Source organism: Ammospiza caudacuta, chromosome 10 (assembly GCF_027887145.1).
Source record: "Ammospiza caudacuta isolate bAmmCau1 chromosome 10, bAmmCau1.pri, whole genome shotgun sequence".
NCBI classification, from domain to species: Eukaryota; Metazoa; Chordata; class Aves; order Passeriformes; family Passerellidae; genus Ammospiza; species Ammospiza caudacuta.
This window is the reverse complement of record NC_080602.1, coordinates 12,449,962-12,470,675: the sequence shown is the minus strand read 5'-3', so window position 1 is coordinate 12,470,675 and position 20,714 is coordinate 12,449,962. Positions and strand designations below refer to the sequence as shown.

Here is a 20,714-nt window from a genome sequence, read left to right as displayed (position 1 = left end):
AGTCTGTGGTAGTCTGATATCCCTTGGGACCCAAGTCAGAGTGCCTGAGACACCCCAGAGCAGCAGTGGTGTCAGTGTGCACAGCCCAGGGCACAGGCAGTCCAGGCAGAGGATTTCACACAGCATTTCCAGGATTGTTTTGCAGTGCTGGCTCTGTGTAACTTGGGAATCTCAGCTCACAGCTGGAGAAGGCAGTGAGGATCCTGGGCCAGCCCTGCCTCATTGTTCTCCCTCCCCACCTCGACTGGGGCTTTCTTCTCCAGCTCTCTGGCACCAGCTTTTATTCCCAGTGATGAGCTGGCAGTGGCTGCAGCAGCTTCCACCATCCTCCCTTTGCCATGCTGGCAGTATCTGCTCATTCTGCACCTCCTGAGCAGTGCAGGTGTCAGCCAGAGCTGCCTGTGCTGTGCCAGGGGGCAGCAGGGCATGGCTGAGGTGCCTCCATGTCCTCTGGGTGGGATCTCCCATCTCCCCAGCTGCTGGGGCATGTGAAATGTCAGAGATGTGGCTGTGCAGAGCACAGGCAGACGAGACAACTCCTGTATTCTCCTGCAGTCACACTGGCTGTGCTGCCTTCAGGGCTTCCCACACCCCTTGCTCTGCCTGGAACTTCAGCCACCAATGTTTTAACCTTTGGGTCAAGGGTTACATTTTGCAAGTTACCCTGTGTGTCAGACCACGTTTTCTCTAAGCTGTGTTTTTCATCCTCAAAGATTCCAGAGTGAGGACTGCAGCTAATCATCCTGAGTGCCCCTTGGCACTTGTGAGCTCTGGAACATGCCTGCCATGGCCTCTTGCACTGCTAGGGAGAGGAGAAATGAGGGACCAGGTCACCTCAGTGTGGAGAGGGAGGCAGCAGTTCAAAGCCACCATTCAGATGTTTGGCACAACACGCTCTGATGTGCTGTTCTTTTATGCTCTGGCAGAACATTAGCCCTGCATACAGCACCTGAGGCTGGGGGATGGAATGGAATGCCTGTGTTTTTGCCAAATGAAACTTTGTCAGCCTTCAAAAAAATCACTGTCTTCAGAGAGCTCTGAATTCTGCCAAACCAGCGAGCTTGAGTTGGCTAGAGAACATACTGCATGAGAAAATGGGATATTCCATCCCAAGCTAATCTGATTTCCCCCATCTATATTGAACAATGGAAACATTCAGTGCAGAATTCTTCACCATGAAGGGCTGATGGAATAAGAAAGCATTGAGACTTTTTACTCATTTCCCTACCTGGAAGTTTTATGGGACAGTGCATAAGTTAAAGCTCCTCAGGGGCAGCTGTAGCTTGTCTCTGGTATTTACACAGGATTTTGTGCAACCATTTACTACAGCATTCAGTAAAGTAAGTCAGGTAACCCCAGTATCACATGGTACGTGCAGCACCTCTGCAGATTTGTGTGAGGATACACAGTGACTGCACCAGGGGAGCTCTGTGTGTGCTGGCTGATTTGGCAGTTTTCAATTCCATGTTTTCACCCAGATTTCCTGCAGCTGATGTCCTGCTCTTTGTATTAAAGTGCCTTAATTGCAGGTACGAGACTGGGAGAAGCAAGAGCTCTGGTCAGATGGACAATGGTCTCTGAAGGAGTTCCTTAACTCCCCAGCTTACATTTCATGCCTCCTCCTGGAGGCCAGTCCTGTGCTGATTCTGGGAACCATGAGCTAGGTGCTGCCTCCCACTTCTGTCTCCACAGGGCAGTTCACCAAGAGACCTCCTTACACAGTGGGAACAACACTGTGGAAAATGTATGGATATATGGTATTTCCTAATTAATATGGTAAAGAAGCAGGAATATCTTTCACCTTTAATTTACTTTGAATTGAGGTTTCCATTCTCTTGCCAAGAATTTTATCTCCAGACCAGACAAATGTGAAGGCTGAAAGAGCTTTCAGCCTGCAGGTCAAAGGGGACCAATATCAACAGCAGGAAACAAACAGAGCCCAGAGAAGGGCAGGGCTGGAGGAGCTGCAAACCCAGGGCAGAGCTCTGACATTTGCTGCACTCTCAGAGCACTTCAGCTCTGTTTGTGAAGAGCTTGGGCTGAAAGCTGCTGCCTGTGAGTGCACAGCAGCATCACTAATGATGTTCAGGAGCATTGTGGTCAGCCTTGCTCTGAGAGCAGGGAAATACCCTGAGTGCTCCTTTCTTCTTCCCAGAGATGGTTGCCATTTCACATAATGGCAAATACCATCCTATCTATTAATCTCTAAATTATAAAGGAAGTTCTAAATTATAAGGGAGTTCTTAGCCCATACAGTATGTAACTGGTCATGGTGAGAATAACAGCTAATGTTTTCTTGTGTTACACAAATCATTTTTAGTGTTTGGTATACAAAGTTCCAGGCTTCAGGGAATGCCAGGTTCACAGTGCCCCCTCTAGCCATTAATACTTCCTTCCAAAATTTATTATTCTTTAATCTCTCCCATAACATATGAATTAGAGTCCCTAGTGGAAATTCCTCATTTTCCTGCATATATCATTTCAGTTTTTGAAATCCTACAGTGCTGCCGTATTGTAAGATTAATATACCACCCTTCTGTTCCTCTGAGCAAGAACCGGAACTTCACATGGCCAGAAACCTTTTTTTAACTGTTCTGAGTCAAATTTCCATTTTTATGGGGTTAGCAGTAAGTCTTTTGCTTTGGGGGAATGCTGCAATTTATGATCATGCTTTAAAGAAAAGTAAAGCTTGCCCTCCCCATAGGTACCCACTGTTTTGTAAGTGAAGAAAGTAGGAGATTGGGAGGAGAGCATGAAAACTTTTGGAGCTTCAGAGGGCTTCCCTTAACATTATTCATAAGCTGTGTGAGAAGGCAAAGCAGGGCACTGGGAAGGATTTTGTCAGTTGTTCCTTGCAAGGCAGTCTGTGCTGGTTGGATGCTTTAAACTCTAAGCCAGTTCCTTTGGTGATCATCTGTTAGTGCTCTAAAAGAACCCTGTTAGTGCAAAACAATAGATAAAGAATAGTTTATGGTTATTTTCAAATGCTGAAATGTATCTACTTTGAAGTCTACTCCTGGAAGTGGAGTACCTAAGTGCACACCACTTTAGCTTGACTTGTCTCTAGGTGCCTCTCCCAGGCTTTGTGGTTCTCTGTGCACTGACCAGCCAGGCAGGAATCAAAGGAATGAAACCTTAAGCAACACTTAGAGAAATGTGTGTGCAGTTAGTGGAGTCAGGCTCTTGTATTTCACAGTCACAAATGGGTGGGGTAGGAACTGCTCACTCCCAGAAGGGGTGAGCCCACAGTCACGGCTGTGGGGCTGAAGTTGTCTCTCATCATTACTGTGAAGAGGTGTGAAGACATTGCTGACAGGTAGAGGAGCACAGAGCTGGAATGCTTTCCACTGTCCAAGCATGCAGCCTCTCAGAAGGATCCCTTTCATGAGCAGATGGTGCTCCCCTGCAGCAGTGATTGCTCTGCCCTCTGCTGCCCTGCCAGACGCCTGCCTTCTCAAGTGTCACAAGTCTTCTCCTAATTCTCAGATTACAGTTATTTGTTGCCAGTTGATCACAGTTTGTTCTTGAATACTTTTGCTTATTTTTTTCTTATCTTGATGATTGTTTTGGTGGCAGCCATATTCTGCCTTAGCTTTGTATTTTAGACTCAGCCAATGTTGCTGTTTCACAGAGCCAAACCCAGGTTCCTCTGAGTTGCTTCAGGCTGACTGTACTGACCAGCTCACATGTGGCTCTGCTGGTCCATACTCAGGGAACAAGGTTGAGAAGGGCACTGAGAGTCCCCCAGACAATGCTGTGCCCCCCTGACACAGAGCTGTGCTGCATCCCAGCCCTGCTCCAGCCAGCTCACAGTGCTCTTGCTGCATCATCTGCTCAAGTGAGGCCCAAAGCCCCCATTTGTTGTCAGGATTCTGGGTTTGTGTCCCAGCAGCATCTGCTGATCATGGAGCCTGTTGCATACCCCAGGTTTCCTTCTGCACAATGACTTTCACCACAGAATGATTTCTTACTTAGAACCAGGCTGAAGCTGTTGCTCTGTTTTCTCTGCAAGCTGAGTTTACAGTTGCTCTCAAGATGGAATATCCATGTGCCCAGGCATCCATCCAGCCTCTGCAGGGACTGGATGTGTGTGTGAATTGAGCAGTGGTGTGACTACTGCAGCTTGCAGTAATGTAGCAATCTGTCTTCAAACCAAAGGCAGGGGAAGTCTCCTGCAAAGTGCCAGCTGGCTGCTCTTGGTTCCTGTTGAAACAGATGAAAGATCTGTTTCTTTAGAAACCTCCTAGTAAAGACTTTTCTGGGAGGAAGTTGGGGTGAGACATTACTCTGAGGACTCACTTCCTCAGTGGGAGGCTGCACAACAGAAAAAAGAACCTTCCACTTCAGAAAATTCAGCTTGGGGAGACAGAAGCAGTGCAACCAATGGCAATAAAAATATTAAATAAAATACTCTAATCATTAAATATTTCAAAATAAAAACCCCTTTTTAAGGCCTTTTCTTGTATGCAGGGGAGTTGCAGTTCACTCATGAAGGCATTGATGAAACAATTAAAGATCACTGTTGAGGCATTATAGAACTGAAAGAGCTCTGCCTTGGGTGGAATGTCATTTATATATTTCACCAAATTTATGAGGTTTTTATGGGGCCGAGAGAGAGAGATTGCAATGTTGTCTTTTGGGTCAGATGAGATTATATGGCACTGTACTCTAAGTAGTTTATTACTCCCTGAGCCATTGCAGTGTGTGTTTGGTGTCCTACAGGAAAAGAACAAGCAGATAACTTGGAAACCTTCATCAGACAAAATCCAGTGCTTGTCAGACAGATCCTGACTGAGAGCCACACGTTTTTTCAATAACTGGGGTTTGGGCAGCAGGCAGAGCTGGGACTGCATTGCAGTGAGCAGCCTTGCAGGGGGGCTGGTTACAGTGCAGGCTGGGTTTGTGAGATGGGGCAGAGTCTGAGCAGCCTTCCAGTCAGACATTCCCTCCTGGGGGTGGGATTCTGCTGTTGGAGTCAGCCCCACTGCCCCTCTGTGGTCTCTGCGGCCTCCCCCTTGGAGCTGTCAGCCCACACTGCTTGAGCAAACTCTGCTGTGGCTGCAAAGAACAGCCTGTTCTGCTCCTTCCTTCCTTCCTTCCCTGCTCTGCTCCTTCCTTCCCCTGTTCTGCTCCTTCCTTCCTTCCCTGCTCTGCTCCTTCCTTCCCCTGTTCTGCTCCTTCCTTGCCCTGCTCTGCTCCTTCCTTCCCTGCTCTGCAGAACTCCCAGCTGAATCCCTCCCCAGGCTCTCACGGCCTCCATGCTCCCCCCCTGCAGGGAGGGTTGTAGAGAAATCCTTGTTCACCACAGGTTTTCACATGGGCAAGAGCTGCCACTCTCCTCCTTCTCAGCTCACACCTTTTGGAAGTTCATCACTAAATTTCCTGTCATCCACATTTCCTTGGGGCCATTTGTTAAGGGTGGATGTGGCACAGAGGGACATGGCTTAGTGGCAGTGTTACTGGTTGGCTCAAAGGGCTTTTCCAACAGAAGAGTTTCTGTGGTTCCTGCTGGTACATGTAGCAAGAGGATCCCAGTCACCATCCACTGACATTTTCCTAAGATTGCCATTTTCATGGGAATTAGGATGGGAATGCTTTTCCTTTCTGCTTACTGTAATTTTTTTAGTTTGCTGTAAATACCATTTGGGTATCTGTATAGCTAAAGATGCAAGGTCTATCTACTGGAAAAGGAAGTGTAGGTAACATTTCTGTGTATTGGAGGAGATGGATTTATTTCTAGGAAAGGAGAAAAATTAAATCTGGATCCTGAAAATTCCGAGGTGGTAGAAACAAAATAATAATAATAAAAAAATAATAAGTGCTCAGGCCCCTGTGTAAAAGCTGGTCTTCCCTGCTTGCTCCTACAAACTCCCTGCGTGCCACCAGCTGATCCTGATCCCATGGGAGCCCCACTCCAAGCAGGGACTTCATCTGGGACTCCCCACAATCCCTTCAGCAGTGTTCTGTGGTGCTGGACACAACTGTGGCTTTGGGGGTACATTTTATAAGCACAGATGGGTGCTTTTAGTTGGGTATTTGTTGCATTATTTTGAACTCCTTTTTTCAGCAATGTAGAATATAATGGAAAGTAACTGGAATTGTTCATAACCTTCAATGCCCAAAGCAGCTGAGACTCCCATATGACTCAGATGAGTTTGTTAATTGTCAGATGGCTTTAATGTAATGATTCAGAAACTTAATCTGTTGTTGAAATATTTATTCTGCTGCTGTTATTCCATTACTCTTTATTGGTGTTTATTGTAAGAAACTACTTAAGGTTGAATATATGTATTTTATCTTTACATACACATGCACACATGGATATATCTATACATATATTTTTAATTTATAGCTAAATAGATCAGCAGTGGTGAGCAACAACATTAATAAAGCCATCACAGAATAACATTAAAGTAGACAGATGGGAGTTCCCCAGTCTTGTGTGCCAGTGGTCACACACAGAGCCAGGCCAGGCCAGAGAGAGCAGGGGCAGGGCATTTCTGGAGCCCCTCTCCAGGTGTTTGGCAGTGCCCACTGCTCCATACAGAGCAGCCTGGCTCTGTTAGCTTGGCCTGGACACAGCTGCTTGTTTGGGAGCAGTGCCCTGGTACATTCTGTCAGCTGAGTGTGCAGTCCCAAGGAAGCCTTGGTTTGAGCATTGTCTTTGAGACACAAAAGCAGGTGAGTGACTTCTCCATGCGTTTCCTCCCTTTGATGCAAAGTGTCTTGGCTTTTGGAGAGGCTGTACTGGGAGCACCCAGGCCCCTGTTGGTGGCTTTTGTCAGGTGCCGGGGGGGTGATCCTCATCCTGCCAAAGTGCTGTGCTGTTTTCCTTTGTCTGCTTAGAATTGGACTCCAAGATGCTGAAAGTGCCCTGCCAGAAGTGCAGCTCCAGAGGCATTCTCTGAACCAGAACCTTTGTCTGTAGCTGGCAGATTTGGTGGCACTGAGAGTATCAATTATGCACGACTGAAATGAAGTGTATTTTAGTAGCAGATAGCTGAAAAGCCTTGCAATGTACTCCTAATTCAATGGCATTGCCCTGAGCTACTCTGAGGCCTCTTTTTTAAACTCAGACATTAGCACAAAGCACACCTCTGACTGCAGGCATTTAAAGATCAACAAGGGCCGAAAAAGCTTTTAAGATCCAATGAAACCAGGAAAACAACGACATTTCCTTTCAGTGTCAGGTTAGATTGCCTTCTTATGAGTGCAGCTATTTCAGGTACAGAGTGCTTGGTGGTTTGGGTCTTGTTGTGTGAGGAGAGTGTTCCCCAGAAAACATCTGTTTCTTTCACCTGCAAACCGCAATGTGCTGTGATGAGGCAGGACTGTAGCCACAGGGACCCAGGGGGACGAAGGAAATCTGGCTCAAAGGGATGAGCACGGCTTTCTGAAACATGGTATCAAAAAGAGCACTTAAAAGGAGAGAGTGCTTTTAGAGCACAGATACACCACAAATTGGGCAGGTCAGGTTGCCTGGAAGCCTGAGTTCTCTGGGCCTGCTGATACTGTTTCTTAGCAGCACTGTTTGCCTTCGCTCAGAACAAGAGAACTTTATGGTTTTTTCCACAATGGTAAAATGTCCTGCTTTTCCATAAGATAACAGTAAATCCCCCTGTCATCTATAGCATCTAAAATCTGTACATGCAATAGAGCTGCTGCTTTCCATTCTGTGGTCACATCTTCATTTTTAACTCGCTGTTGAAGTTCAGGTGTAGCTCTCATGCATGTACTACAGGTTTAGTATTACACCCTTGATTAGTAAAACTATTTATAGCAGGTTTTAAGCCAACAGATCGTGTAATGCTAATATTATGCTGTAAACTTATATGCATGTGTTTTATGCACCAAAATAACTCTTCATTCATTCAAAATGGAAAAGAAGTGACATTATCTTAGAAGGTAGGGAATTACACATTGAAATCATACATGGTGCCTCCCTTTCTCCTGTGGGGAAGGAGATGACTTGGGGATGTCAGTGTGCAGCAGCAATGGCTCTGTCTGTGCTGGTGCCCTTGGTTCAGCCTGTCAGGATAAATCCAGGTTCATCTGTGTGCTCTGGCTGACCAGGGAGAGGCCAGAGTTGTGTTTGTCTGCACAGAGCGAGGGGAATGGCCAGCCCTGTGTCAGCCTCTGGAAAGATCACAGAGTGCCTCATTCCCAGGCTGGTGCTGCAGAGGACTGTGACAAAGGATAATCCACTCCCTGTGCTGGCTGTAGCCACAGCGTGGATGGGGTGTGATGCACACAGGCCTTGTGGCCTAAAAATCCAGAGCAAGTGGCTCTGGGCACGCAGGGAGAAGAAAGCTTTCCGTGGGGTGGGATTCAGCCATGTAAATGAAATAAATGCTCTTCTAAGGGCTGCTTTTCTGTTCTTTCAGAGGATGACATGAACAATTACATCAGTCGATACTACAACGAGCCCAGCAGTGGTGAGTGTTGCTCACAAACACAAACGTGAGAGGTTTGTTTGCATTGCCTTGTGTGCTGTGAACCAGGTAAGACTGGGCAGTGCTGTAGATCTGTCCTGGAAATGAAACCCACCACAGGGCCTTCTGCTTTGGTCCATGGAAGTGTGTGCCAACAGTCATGCAAGGCCCCAAGTTTGCTCTTGGAAACTTGTGTATGTAACTCAGGATAGTTCAGAGATCTGGCAGGGGTTAATTCCCTGTAGCTGGGCTGTCCAGCTTACAGAGCACTTCAAATGGATCTGAGGATGAACGGTAGGGACAAAATAAATGAAGAGAAAAGAAGTGGGGAGACAGCTTAGCCCAGCACCACGCTGGGAACCTTTCAGAAAGGTTAAACTGAATGGTGGGAAACCTCAGCAGCTGGGCCTGACCCGAGGGCAGCCTTCAAATGGATGTTCCTGGCAGGAGTCCTGCTGGCAGGGGGGTTCCTGCCGTGCTGGGGGCTCTGCACAGCCCTGCTGGGCAGAATGGGGGCCTCTGCCCATGCTGGGGGCTCTGCAATGCCCCAGCCCTGCCCAGCCGGGGCTGGCCGTGCTCTGGCTGCCAGCCCAGCAGGGCAGGGGAGCTGAGGAAGGCAGGCTCTGACAGGTGGGGGTGTGCACACCCCCCCTTATCAATATAACATTTTGTATATATATTAAAAATGTGTGTGTGCTTAAATATAATGTGTTATAACTGTATATCTCCACATACATACCTCCATATATATATACAGGGTTAGAGGAAAGAAAACTAAGTGTGTGTGCCTGCATATGCATGTAGATAGAATATACACAAGGTATGTGTATATATATATATACATATATATGCATTTATGTGTGTATATATACATAAGTAGAATGTATTACATACTTTATATGTAGTATGCATACACAGTGAAATATATGTGTATATATAGATATATTTCTCTATATAAGGATATGCCTAGTATATATATAATGTATGTGTATGTATATAAATCTATACTATATTCTGTATATCCATATATATAGATATACATATCTGTATACACACACAAACCCAGATACAGATACATGGATAAAGATGTAAGTAAACATACACTTGTTTGTACATGTATATATGTAATATATCATATATGTCTCTCCAAAGATACACACATCCCCATATGGGTATTATGTAAGCAGATTTATACACATATAAAGGTGTTTTTGATTTTGTGTCTACATATAGGTAGAGCTTTATCTAAATATAAAGACGTGGGAAAGACTGTATCTCTGTACATATTGAGATATTTTATTAGAATGCATATATTAAATGTAGAAGGGAGTGTGAGAGGAGAGATGGTCAGAATATATGTGTATATACTATAGAAACGTGTATATATTACAGGGATCACAGGGATGAAAATATCTCTCTGTATAATGTATTATATATCTTTAATCCTGTATATAAACGAAAATAGATTCATATGGAACTGAGGCTACATAAATACTAACCAGAAGGGAGTGTGAGTGTCTGGTTGTAAGCCCAGCTGGCATTCAGTGGGATCCAGGCAGGCTGGAGGGGGAAGCTCCTGAACACTCCCAGCACTCAGTGGGGCCAAGGGGAAGCCTGGCCCTGTCCCCGGGCACTCCCCAGCACGAGCCCCGGCCGGGGATCGAGAGCCGCTCTGAGGAAAAGACCTGGAGCTGCCTGCCCCGCTCTGCCCCACCTGCACAGCCGGCCCCATCAGCATCAGCATCAGCAGGACGTGGAGCTGCTGCAGCGAGTCCGAGGAGGCCCCGGAGCTGCCCTGGGCCAGGATGGCAGCGCTGCGGGGACGAGGCCCTGGCACAGCCCCGTGGCAGTGCCCAGGGCCGGGCTGAGCACCCCGGGATGGTGAAGGTGTCCCTGCCATGGCAGGGGTGGCACTAGGTGGGCTAGAACCACCAACCCAAACCATTCGGTGACTCTATGAGCACAAGGATATTGTATTGAGTATCTACACTGTGTCATTGGGCAGACAGATGTGCTTGCTGAGGATGGCTTCTGTGTATGTTCATCAATCAGAATATGTGCATATGGCTGCAGTATCGTCACGTGTATTTAAAGATCTGTAAAGGCATTTGTACAGGTTTGTGTCTGTAGATTTATGTTTTATATGCATCACATTTATATGCGTGTGCATATAGAGCTGTAATGTACGGTGTATCTGTAGCCACATGCATAGATGGAGAGCTGTGTGCTTGGATGTGACTGTGTAGTCTGTATATACATACATGTAGTCTGTACACAGTCCTTATAAAGATACTTCCAGTGTGGCATACATGTATGTCTATCCCATATATATGGGGATAGACACATATTTATAGATGTGTAAGAGAAACTGTATATTCCAATTTTATATATCTTAGGCCTTATAAATCAAGGGAGTGTGAATGGCTATATACATGTATTTTTAATATGTATCATATGTATGACATAAATATGGATCTATCTCTGTATCATGTATATATATTATATTATTAATTATATCCCCATATATATAAATACCCCACATAGACACAAATGGGAAAAATTGTCTATATATTTTATTTTAAAACATAATTATATATATTTTAGAATGGTGTATAAGACTGTCTGCATATACATCTCTTTTTAATCTATTTTATGCATGTTATGTGTATATCTTACATATAAAAAATATATACTTGTTTTTCTATAATTATATAATCACATGGAATTTTATATAGAGGCTTATCCTATATCTGTATAAATGTATAGAAGCTATTTATGCATATATATGCAGACAGATAGAAAGACAGGTAAAGATCTGTGTACTACTTTAGTATTTTGTATATGTATAAATACAAGTAAAGATACATATATACATACAGGGAGAGATACATGTGGGGTAGGCATGTGAGAGCCTGTTTAAATATGTATATGGTTTATACATTAGAAAGGACATTAGTGTGTATATAGAGACATATGTATTATATATAGAATATGTGTACATATGTAGATATATTATGAAGGGGAAACATAGAGAAACATGCATAGAGATAATTCCCTCTAAAAATATGGATGTCTACATATAAAGCTATGTATATGGGTATATAAAGTCTGTACATATGTATGTGTGAGAGAGAAAGCCTATGAATCCATAGACACATGAATTATATAGAGAGCTATTTAAAAAACGTACACACATGCATATAGAGGTATGAAGTATTGATTTTATTTGTGTCTATCCCTCTACGCACATCCCCAAGCTCTACAGGACTATATAAAAAGATGTATGAATCTATACATAGGTCTAGGATATGTAAAAAGGGAAAGGTGTGAGGGACCATGTCTGTGAATATACATACATAATGTGTGTTCACATATAGCAATGATGTATTTCATATTTGTATCCCTGTATATATACATTCCACATATGCATATATATGAGGCTGTGTGTATGTCAGCATTACAGATATATACACTGTATCCTATGTATGGGGCAGATACACACATATATTCCTCCATCTCTGTGGATAAATGAATATGTAAATTTGGGGGGGGACATCCTGTATATACCTATGTATTTTATTTTTTGTGTGTGTGTGTGTGTACAGAGAGATAGGTACACAGGTGTACGGTAATGTTTATAGATGTATATACCCCAATATACACTGAGAGACATTAAAAGGGGGAGGCAATATAATTTTACATGTACAATATGTATCATTGGTGTTATGTATAATGTACTATATATGTATATCCTTATAGCTGCAGTCGCTGTGTATGTGCACACAAATTTATAGGTGTGTATATGTGTGTGTGTATGTACATATACTGACATATGTGAGGATTTGTGTTCTATTTAAGGAAAGCAGAGGGAGTATTGTGTGTTCCATGTACCAAAAGTCCATATGACTGTATGCTATATTTTACAGGGGACTCTTCATCCATGTACACATTGCCTCTATGATTGTGTACAAGACCCTCTGTGTGTGTGCCTTATATATATATTAAAAAGGTATATACAGACATATCCTATTTATTTACAGATGTGTGTGTATATATACACAGGTCTCTTGATATTAACCCCCATTATACAAATAGCAATAAAGATATATCTAAGTTCCCAAGTAAAGTTACAATGTATTTTTAATACATATTTGTATATAAATGCATGCATCTTATAAATAAATATACACACATAGAGAGGTGGGATCTTTGTTATTTAGTAATAAATAATGATATATATTTAAGGGGTAAGTTATGTATTAGAATGTGTGTGTGTGTGTGTGTGTGTGTGTGTGTATACATACGTGTGTGTAAAATATTCTTTATGGAGCTCATGTATGCACATATTGCCCATATCTGTAAGGAAACATCTAAGGATTATGTGTATAAAAAAGGGAGAGGGGGAGACAGACTGCATGTGTGCAGCTGTGTGTCCTACAGAACATGTATGTGCATGTATGTACAGGTGTACAGCACTGTTAGTGTTTGTGGATTTCCCTGTGTATCCCTGAATTCCTATGTCACTCTCTAACAAGGTGTGTCTGTACCCACATCTCACTGGCTGTGGGTAACATCTATCACATGTAACATGTGTGTCTGGGTGTGCAGGTGTGGCTGCAGTGCATGTCCTGATCTATACATTGTCCTTGTATGTGCACACAGTGACAAGTCTGTGCATTGCTACACAGGCTGTGCAGCTGCCCACAACAACTGGATGGAGTTAAAGAGGGCTACATAGTGCATCTATAAAATGGCTGCATAGACGTAGGAATGATGCATTGTTATGGGGGGGACCATGCACTACAGTGTGTGTGCATCTATATGCAGTTTATTATATATTATGTATTTTATATTGTATATTATACACACACACACTCCCCACATCTGTATGGAGAAGTCTATGCAGGTATAGGTTATACAGATTTAACATGGGGCAGGCATATCTATGTAGGTGCAGATTGTATTATACATAGATATATATGCCTATGTATACATCCCATAATAAATTTTGCTATTAAAGGGTGTTTCTATATAATTTAAAACATGTATAAAGACTGGAGGTGTCATGTAGAGCTATATACATGTGTTATATGTATATATTATTTGATACACGTTTGATATATATTCCTGTATATACATTCCAGATTTATATATACACACCATAAGACATAAATAGTCATACACAAAGGTAAGTATACATGTGTGTAATTGTATACATTCTATTTAAAGTGTAACAATTGCATTTTCAAAGGAGAACAACAACTGTCCTATAGGTAGTACATATATATGGTTTTATATATATCTCTGCTTAAGCATACACACCCAGACACACGGCTATGTATGTAGAAAATGTACATATATGTGTGTATAGGTCTAATGTATTACATATGGGTCTTTTATATATATATATATATATATATATACACACATATATATACACATACATACACACACACACATATATATGTTTGTATATATATATATATATATATATATATATATATATGTATGTATGTATGTATGTGTACAGATGTAGCTCTTCCCCATATCTGTATGCTTTAAAGATTAGGTATGTATAAAATTAAGTGGGTGAGACTGTGTAGATACACCTATGTGTTATATATGGGTGTGTCTGCACATGTGTAGAGAGAGGCATGTATTATTATATATTGATATGTATCGCCAGAGCCCCATAACTTACTTGGAAGGCCGTTAAAAGGTACGTGTGTGTATATATATTCACATAGATGTACATATCAAAAGACTAAAAGGGGGAAGGAGTGTTCATGTATAGGTAAAATGTATTCTGTATGTCTCTTTAACTGTGTTCCCCAGCCATACACACACAGTGAGAAATCTATGTATTTATATTTAAAGGTAAGTATACTTGTGAGTGAAAGCACAGGTGTTTTCTATTTATAGATAATTCTATGTATTTAAAGGGAAGGCATGTATTATTAGTCTATATATTATATGTATATGCAGTGTATTATATATCTCTATATAGTCTAAAGATATAAATAAAAAAATATATCAATAAAATATGTCCATGAAGTTCTGGCATAGTCTGCCCAGCGAGGTGGTGGAGTCACCATCCCTGGATGTGGCCCTGGGTGCCAGGGTTTAGTTGAGATGATTGAGCTGAGTGGACTCCATGATCTTGAAGGTCTCTCCCAGCCTGGTGATTCTGTGATAAACAGCTATGTAACTACAGAGATAGGGTCCTCTACAGGTATCATCTCCTACATATAGATCTAGCCAATAAATATATATACAGAGAAGTATGTACACATTTCTGTAGAAAGGTAGAGGGGCTGTATACATTTTATTTAGTGGTAGACAGCTGTCTGCCTTGCAAGGGGGCACTGTATCTTGTGTGTGTATAACAGAAGGTCTGTATACAATGAATTCCATATGGGGCTCATAGAGATATAATTCCTCATCTCTGTATCTAAAGGCCATGTGTATATAAAATAGGGTAGAGATAGCCTCCATCTCTGCACCTGTGTATTGTATGTAATAAATGTGTATGTTCATGTATGTATGTACCTGTACATGCAGGTATGTGGCATTAGGGATGGCTGTGTATCCCTGCCTGTACAGCCCTAGCATAGATACAGGAGATACATAAAAGGCATGTGTGCATCATTTAAAGACTGGCTTAAGAGAGGAGGGCTGTTGATGTGTAGGTATAAATGTGTGTGTATCTGTATATCCATGTGGGCACACACCCACATACAGAAAAATGAGTACAATTTGGGGGAGGGAGGGGTGGGGGAGTTGCACGCTGTGCAGCAGTAGCTGCTAATTCCAGGAATTTAAGGGAGGTACCTATTGCCTGTCCATGTACACAGGAGGCAAAATGGATGTAGATGCAGTTTCTTATGCACATGTACATACGAGCTATATGACTAAAGCTCTAGGGGTTGGTCTATATACACGCACAGATCTAGGCATACAGTGTATCTCTATAAACAAACAGAAAAGGGCTGCCTTGCTGAGTATCTGTATATAATACATACACATGTATGGCTCAGGGGGTCTGTGTGCTATGTGGGTGTGTCGGATGGCTCTGTGCCCATCCCTGTAGGTACAGAGCGTTGCACATGGCATTGCTCTCGCTCTCTGTACCCTCTCAGCCACCTCTGTGCTCTGTCCCTGCAGACAGCGGAGTCCCCGATGCCGCCATCTGCGTGGTGACCACGGCCGCCATAGACGTGCACCGGCCCAACATCTCGTCAGAGCTGTTCACGGTGGAGGTGCCGCTGCGCCTGGGCAGCACGGGCACCTCGGCCAGCCTCACGTCGGGCAGCGCCTCCCGCTCCACGGCCAGCTCGGGCACGCGGGGCTGCAGCGAGAGCAGCCCAACCCTGGGCTCGTCCCCGGACTGCAGCGCGGTCTGCGAGGAGCCCCGGGCCCCGCTGGCGCCCGCCCGGCAGCGCGCGGTGCAGGAGCTGCTCTCGTCCCTGTCGGAGGAGGCGTGCCTGGCGCAGAAGGGGCTGGATCCCGTCAACCTGAAGCTGCCCAGCCCGGCCGGCTCGGTGGGGGCCAGCCCCGACCTGGGCCACCGGCTCAGTGTCTACAACCGCAGGAACCAGGAGAGCCTTGATGTCTTCCAGCTCAAGCCGCTCCTCGACTGCCCCCAGGGTGCCCCAACGATCGAGGAGAAGTACGGGGCGCTGGGGCCCCCAGAGCCACGGCTGGGCAGGGTTCCCGAGGCATAGGACGCGCCTGGGCCATGGGGACTCCTGCAGGGACACGCTCACCACGCTGGCCATGAGGCTGCCGCAGCTGAGGTGGCGGTGCTGAAGACACCTGTGGCATCTGCTGCAATGGCCACCAGCCTAGGGTGAGGCCAGCATCGCCTCTGCTCCCCTGTGGCTGTGGCACATGACCTACCTGCCCTGCCACGAGCTCTGGGCCAGCTGGGACCTACAGTGGCCATCTGGGAACAGTGGACCCTCCAGCACTCTTAGGGCAGTATGGACCCACAGGGCCTGGAGGGACAAACAGACTGTGCCGGGAACACCGTGGAACTTCCACCGGTCCAGGGCCAGCACGAGCCCCATGGTGCCAGGGGCAGGACAGAGCTGCTGGACAGCTTGGGCCCAGCCTGACCCTGCCCAGGGGCTGAGCGTGACTGGGAGGGGTGTGGAGATGGGAATAAACACTGACAAACCCATGCAGCCTCCTGCCTTGTGGTGCTCTTGCCTTCTTCTCTTACCTGCTTTCCCTGTCTTGCTTTCTTCCAGCCCACCACTCCATGTGCCATGCAACTGACCACCAAAAAAACCCCAACACAAAAAACAACCATCCCAGCACCGCAGTGACCGACCCCACCTCTTTCCAGTAAAATCCTTTATTTGCCCTTACTCCACAGTGCCAGGTCCCGTCACCAGCACTCACTTCTTCTTCAGGAGCTTCGTCATCTCCGGCACCGCCTGCAAACACCAGTGCCAGGGTAGTGCACGTTCCCCTCTGACCCCCACAGAGTGACCCTGTGCAGTTCCCAGCCCTGCACTTACACTGCCCACCCTCCCACCCAGCACAGCACTCCAGGCTCACAGCACTCCCCACTTCTCTCCTGCTGAATAAAGCCTCTTAATTATTTAAGAGAGCTACATTTCCATTAGGTGGAAATAATGCATTCGTACAAAATTTATTAAGGAAATTGTCTACATGGTGTTTCTTCAGAATGTGACTTTGTCTCAGGCTCACAAAGAGGCCCGTGCTCACCACGGAGCCAGTGGGCATCATTTCAGGAATGGCATTAAGTGCTGGCAGAGTTTCTGCCCATGCCTCCACAGAGCCACTCCCGCCACACACACGTGTGGCCACACACAGGCACTGGGACAGGGCTGGCTCAGAGCTCCAGAGGGAACTGCAAGCTCCTCCTGGGCATCAGCCTGTGAGGCAGCAAGCCCAGGCAGAAATAATCACACCTCCTGCCAACTCTCTACTTCCAAACTTTATGAAGCTTAAAAATACATGCAAGCACCTCTGTGTGGTCATTTCCAAAGTGGTTCAACCTCAGGAAACCAGAACTGAGGGAACTGAGGCTGGCTGGCTGTGACACCCCCCCAACACAACCTACTTTCAGGGTTTTGCTTTTAAGCATGCAAATCATGACATCAGAAAGCAAATCTTTAAACAACAACACCCTCACACAGACATGGTTAACACTCATTGGATTATATTATGTAAGCCCCTGTCAGCTCTCCCAAAGTTACCCTTACATGAAATTTAGCCTCACCTGAAATAAATCTGCTACCAGTCCATAGTCTGCCACTTGGAAAATTGGAGCTTCTGGATCCTTGTTAATAGCAACAATGGTCTGCAAGCAAAGTTAAAGCACCATATGAATCTAGATATTGATCATCCTCTGGGGCTGGATTACAGGGCCAGGTCTTAGCCAGGAAATGGGCTGTATTCTCTCCAAGCCCCCAGAAGCAGAACATTTATCTGGGCATTTAATATTTTTCCATCTCAAAAACAAGTACCTCCTTCCCTCCACATACACCACAATCCCCCTGAAAAAAACCCCCACACATCCATCCTTCCCTGCTCATCATACACATCTCTTCTATCCTTCCCTGTAGAAAAGCCTAGAAAAAACATTTACTACAGAGGATTATCTGCACATTCTAAGCTGCACCACTGCAGAACTAACCTGGAGGCAGCAGTTACAACAAGCACAATACAGCCCTGCCCAAAGGTCTCTGTACTTACAATGGGACAGCATTTAGTTTGTCACACAGTAGAAAACAGCACAACAAATCCCCACACAATGATCCAGAAAACGTCTTGGTTTAAACCCTGCCCTACACTGAATCATCCTAACTGCCTGTGACAGCTCCCAGCAAGATCAGCATGGCTGGGTGTCCCCATCAAAACCTGCAACAGGCTGGGAGCACTCTGCAGAGTAAGGGAAAGGAACCCTGAAGCAAAGGCAGCAGCTCCCAGAAGGAGCCTTGCACCAAGCAGGGGCCTGGAGCACAGACTGGGGCAGTGCCAGAGGGACAATGGCTGGGGACAGCTGTGACCCCACAGGCAGCTGAGGCCCTGACTGTCACACCCAGGGAACCACAACTCCCTGCTCTGTTCTACTCCCTCCACTGAAAATCCAACAGAATTATTGGCATGGGAAGCAGGGGCCTAGCGGCACTAACTCAAAGAGAAACGTTTACAAACCCTGTGGTTTTAGGCCCCCAGCAATGTCATTTCTTGGCCATTTGTCCCCTGAGAGTCCCTGCAGAGGACCCCACCACAAATGCAAGTGGGCAGTGCCCAGAGCACTGCCCTGCCCTCTGGCCAAGGACGTGCAAGTGCTGCAGCAATGCTGCCCTTGAAATCTTCTCCCCAGAGCTCTCCTCCTTTACAGTTTTACTGTAGTTACCCCTCTTTGCAAATGCAAGGCTCCCAGACAAGCTGCAGTGCAGGGAGCAAATCCAGGCTGTGATCCCTGAGAAAAGCCTTTCTCTGACCCTTCTGAGGCCCTGCCATTCCTTGCAGAACCATCCACAGGGGCTGATGCTGAAGCCCAGCCAAGGCCAGCACCACAGGGGCTGCCAGCTCTGTCCTTACCACAAAAATCATTAACAAATTGCTTGCAAAACTGTCTGAAGTTTCGGTTTGGCAGCTTAGTCCTTCCTCTGCCTCCTCTAGCTGAAGTAACTTCAGTAAGATTTGGGTCCCTACCTGATTGCTAACTCAGGTGAGCAGCAAAAGCACCACCCTGCTCACAACAGAACTTTGTGAGTTAAATCTCTGAGTAAGAAAAGATAGGGAAACTCTCACGAGGGAATTAGAAATAAGGAAAGCAACAATTCTTCACGTCTCCTCAAAAGCTGCATTTTCTACCTTGCTGTAAAAGAACAAATAAATTATACATCTCACTTGGTAGAAAGCATCTGACTGCTTTGGAAAACATATCCTGAAGTGTGCAAGTTCACAATGCCAGATAATTCAGAGTGCTGAGGGAAGACAGGGGACGCTCCAGAGAGCTCCCTTGGCTGTAGAATTCTTTGTTTGGGAAAACTGGATCTTCTCCATAACTACCCCACCTAAATGTCTAGCTGAAAGGAAGACAGAACACATTCCAAATACCAGTAACTGAATCTGAATTTTACAACAGACACATTAGCTTACGCTAAAAAGCTCAGATATGGGAGAAGTTGAAGGGTTAAATAAGCATCTCATATCAACAAATTTCATCTGTCATTATTTGTTATAGCAGAATACCTCAAAATATCAAACACACCTTTGGAAAAGCCCTAAAAGCAGAGGTTTTGCTGTTACAGTACAGGTGAATATCACTGCTCAGTGTTGTTGTAACAAAGGAAATTCTGGATTTTCAAGTCAGAGGTTCCCAGTGCTGCTGGCAGTCTGAACTGGGCTAAGGTAGCAGATGAACACAGAGGGTCACATCAAGTCTATGCAGCTTCCAACAGGCAGGGGCTGCTGCTCAGCCCACCTGCCCGTGTCCTCACTCAGCCAGGGGCACAGCTGGAGCCTGAACTGCTGCAAACAAAGCTCCAGACAAAGCTCCAGACAAAGCCACCTGTGGCCCAGCAGTGTCACAGGAGCCCAGGTGGCCGTGGCAGCTGTGCTGTGTGTCCAGTGCTGTGCCTGGACTCTCCCTCTGCTGCACTGCAAGCAGGAATATGGCAGAAGCTGTGGCAGTGCTGTTCACCAGAGCCCTTGGGAATACCCTGCCACAATTCCCACTTCTCAAGAGACACCTTCACCTCTGCCCATCACACACCCTTAACATCTTGAATTTTGGTTGGTTTTTCTCCACTGCGTCAGCTAATGCTAACACCACTCATGTCCCTGCTTTTAGAAAGCTTATCATTTCCCCCCCCAGAATATTTATATAATACATGAGAAATAAAAATGGTAAGAAAGCAGAGATCATCCTTCCACACAGGCTGGTTTTGAGGACAATTACCAGTCACAAACTCACTGGTCTGTTGCTGGTTAAATACAAAAAACTACCTGAAAAGTTTTGAAACCCTCTTCCTTAGCTTTATAAACTATTCAAAACTGTGGCTTGGTTAAGGTCATTCTCTGAAAATAGAAAAAAAAAAAAACACATAGCCTTTCTAAAAAATTACTGAGGGAGGCAGGACCTCCAGTTTTTGATGTCTGCCATTTGATAGTATCAATCAGGTAACTCTGCTCCTCTTTTCAAACACTGCACTGTGGGCCAAACTGGCAATTCCAATTTTGGATTATTTGCTCTGGCAGCTAATGAGTTAAACCTTTTAAAGTTTTACTGCC

General features: G+C 45.1%; 2 protein-coding genes across 2 annotated transcripts in view; one reads left to right on the top strand and one right to left on the bottom strand.

Annotated features, from left to right (window-relative positions):
• Nucleotides 1-16,604, top strand: part of TMEM266 (transmembrane protein 266) — an 81,612-nt gene extending 65,008 nt beyond the window's left edge. The window contains exons 11-12 of the mRNA XM_058811767.1: nucleotides 8,385-8,435; nucleotides 15,597-16,604. Of these exons, the coding sequence (XP_058667750.1) occupies nucleotides 8,385-8,435; nucleotides 15,597-16,156 (611 nt within the window). The 3' untranslated portion in view covers nucleotides 16,157-16,604. The remainder of the gene's footprint in view (nucleotides 1-8,384; nucleotides 8,436-15,596) is intronic.
• Nucleotides 16,605-16,775: 171 nt separating this feature from the next.
• Nucleotides 16,776-20,714, bottom strand: part of ETFA (electron transfer flavoprotein subunit alpha) — a 29,440-nt gene continuing 25,501 nt past the window's right edge. The window contains exons 11-12 of the mRNA XM_058811775.1: nucleotides 17,686-17,766; nucleotides 16,776-16,873 (exon numbers count right to left, since the gene is read on the bottom strand). Of these exons, the coding sequence (XP_058667758.1) occupies nucleotides 16,835-16,873; nucleotides 17,686-17,766 (120 nt within the window). The 3' untranslated portion in view covers nucleotides 16,776-16,834. The remainder of the gene's footprint in view (nucleotides 16,874-17,685; nucleotides 17,767-20,714) is intronic.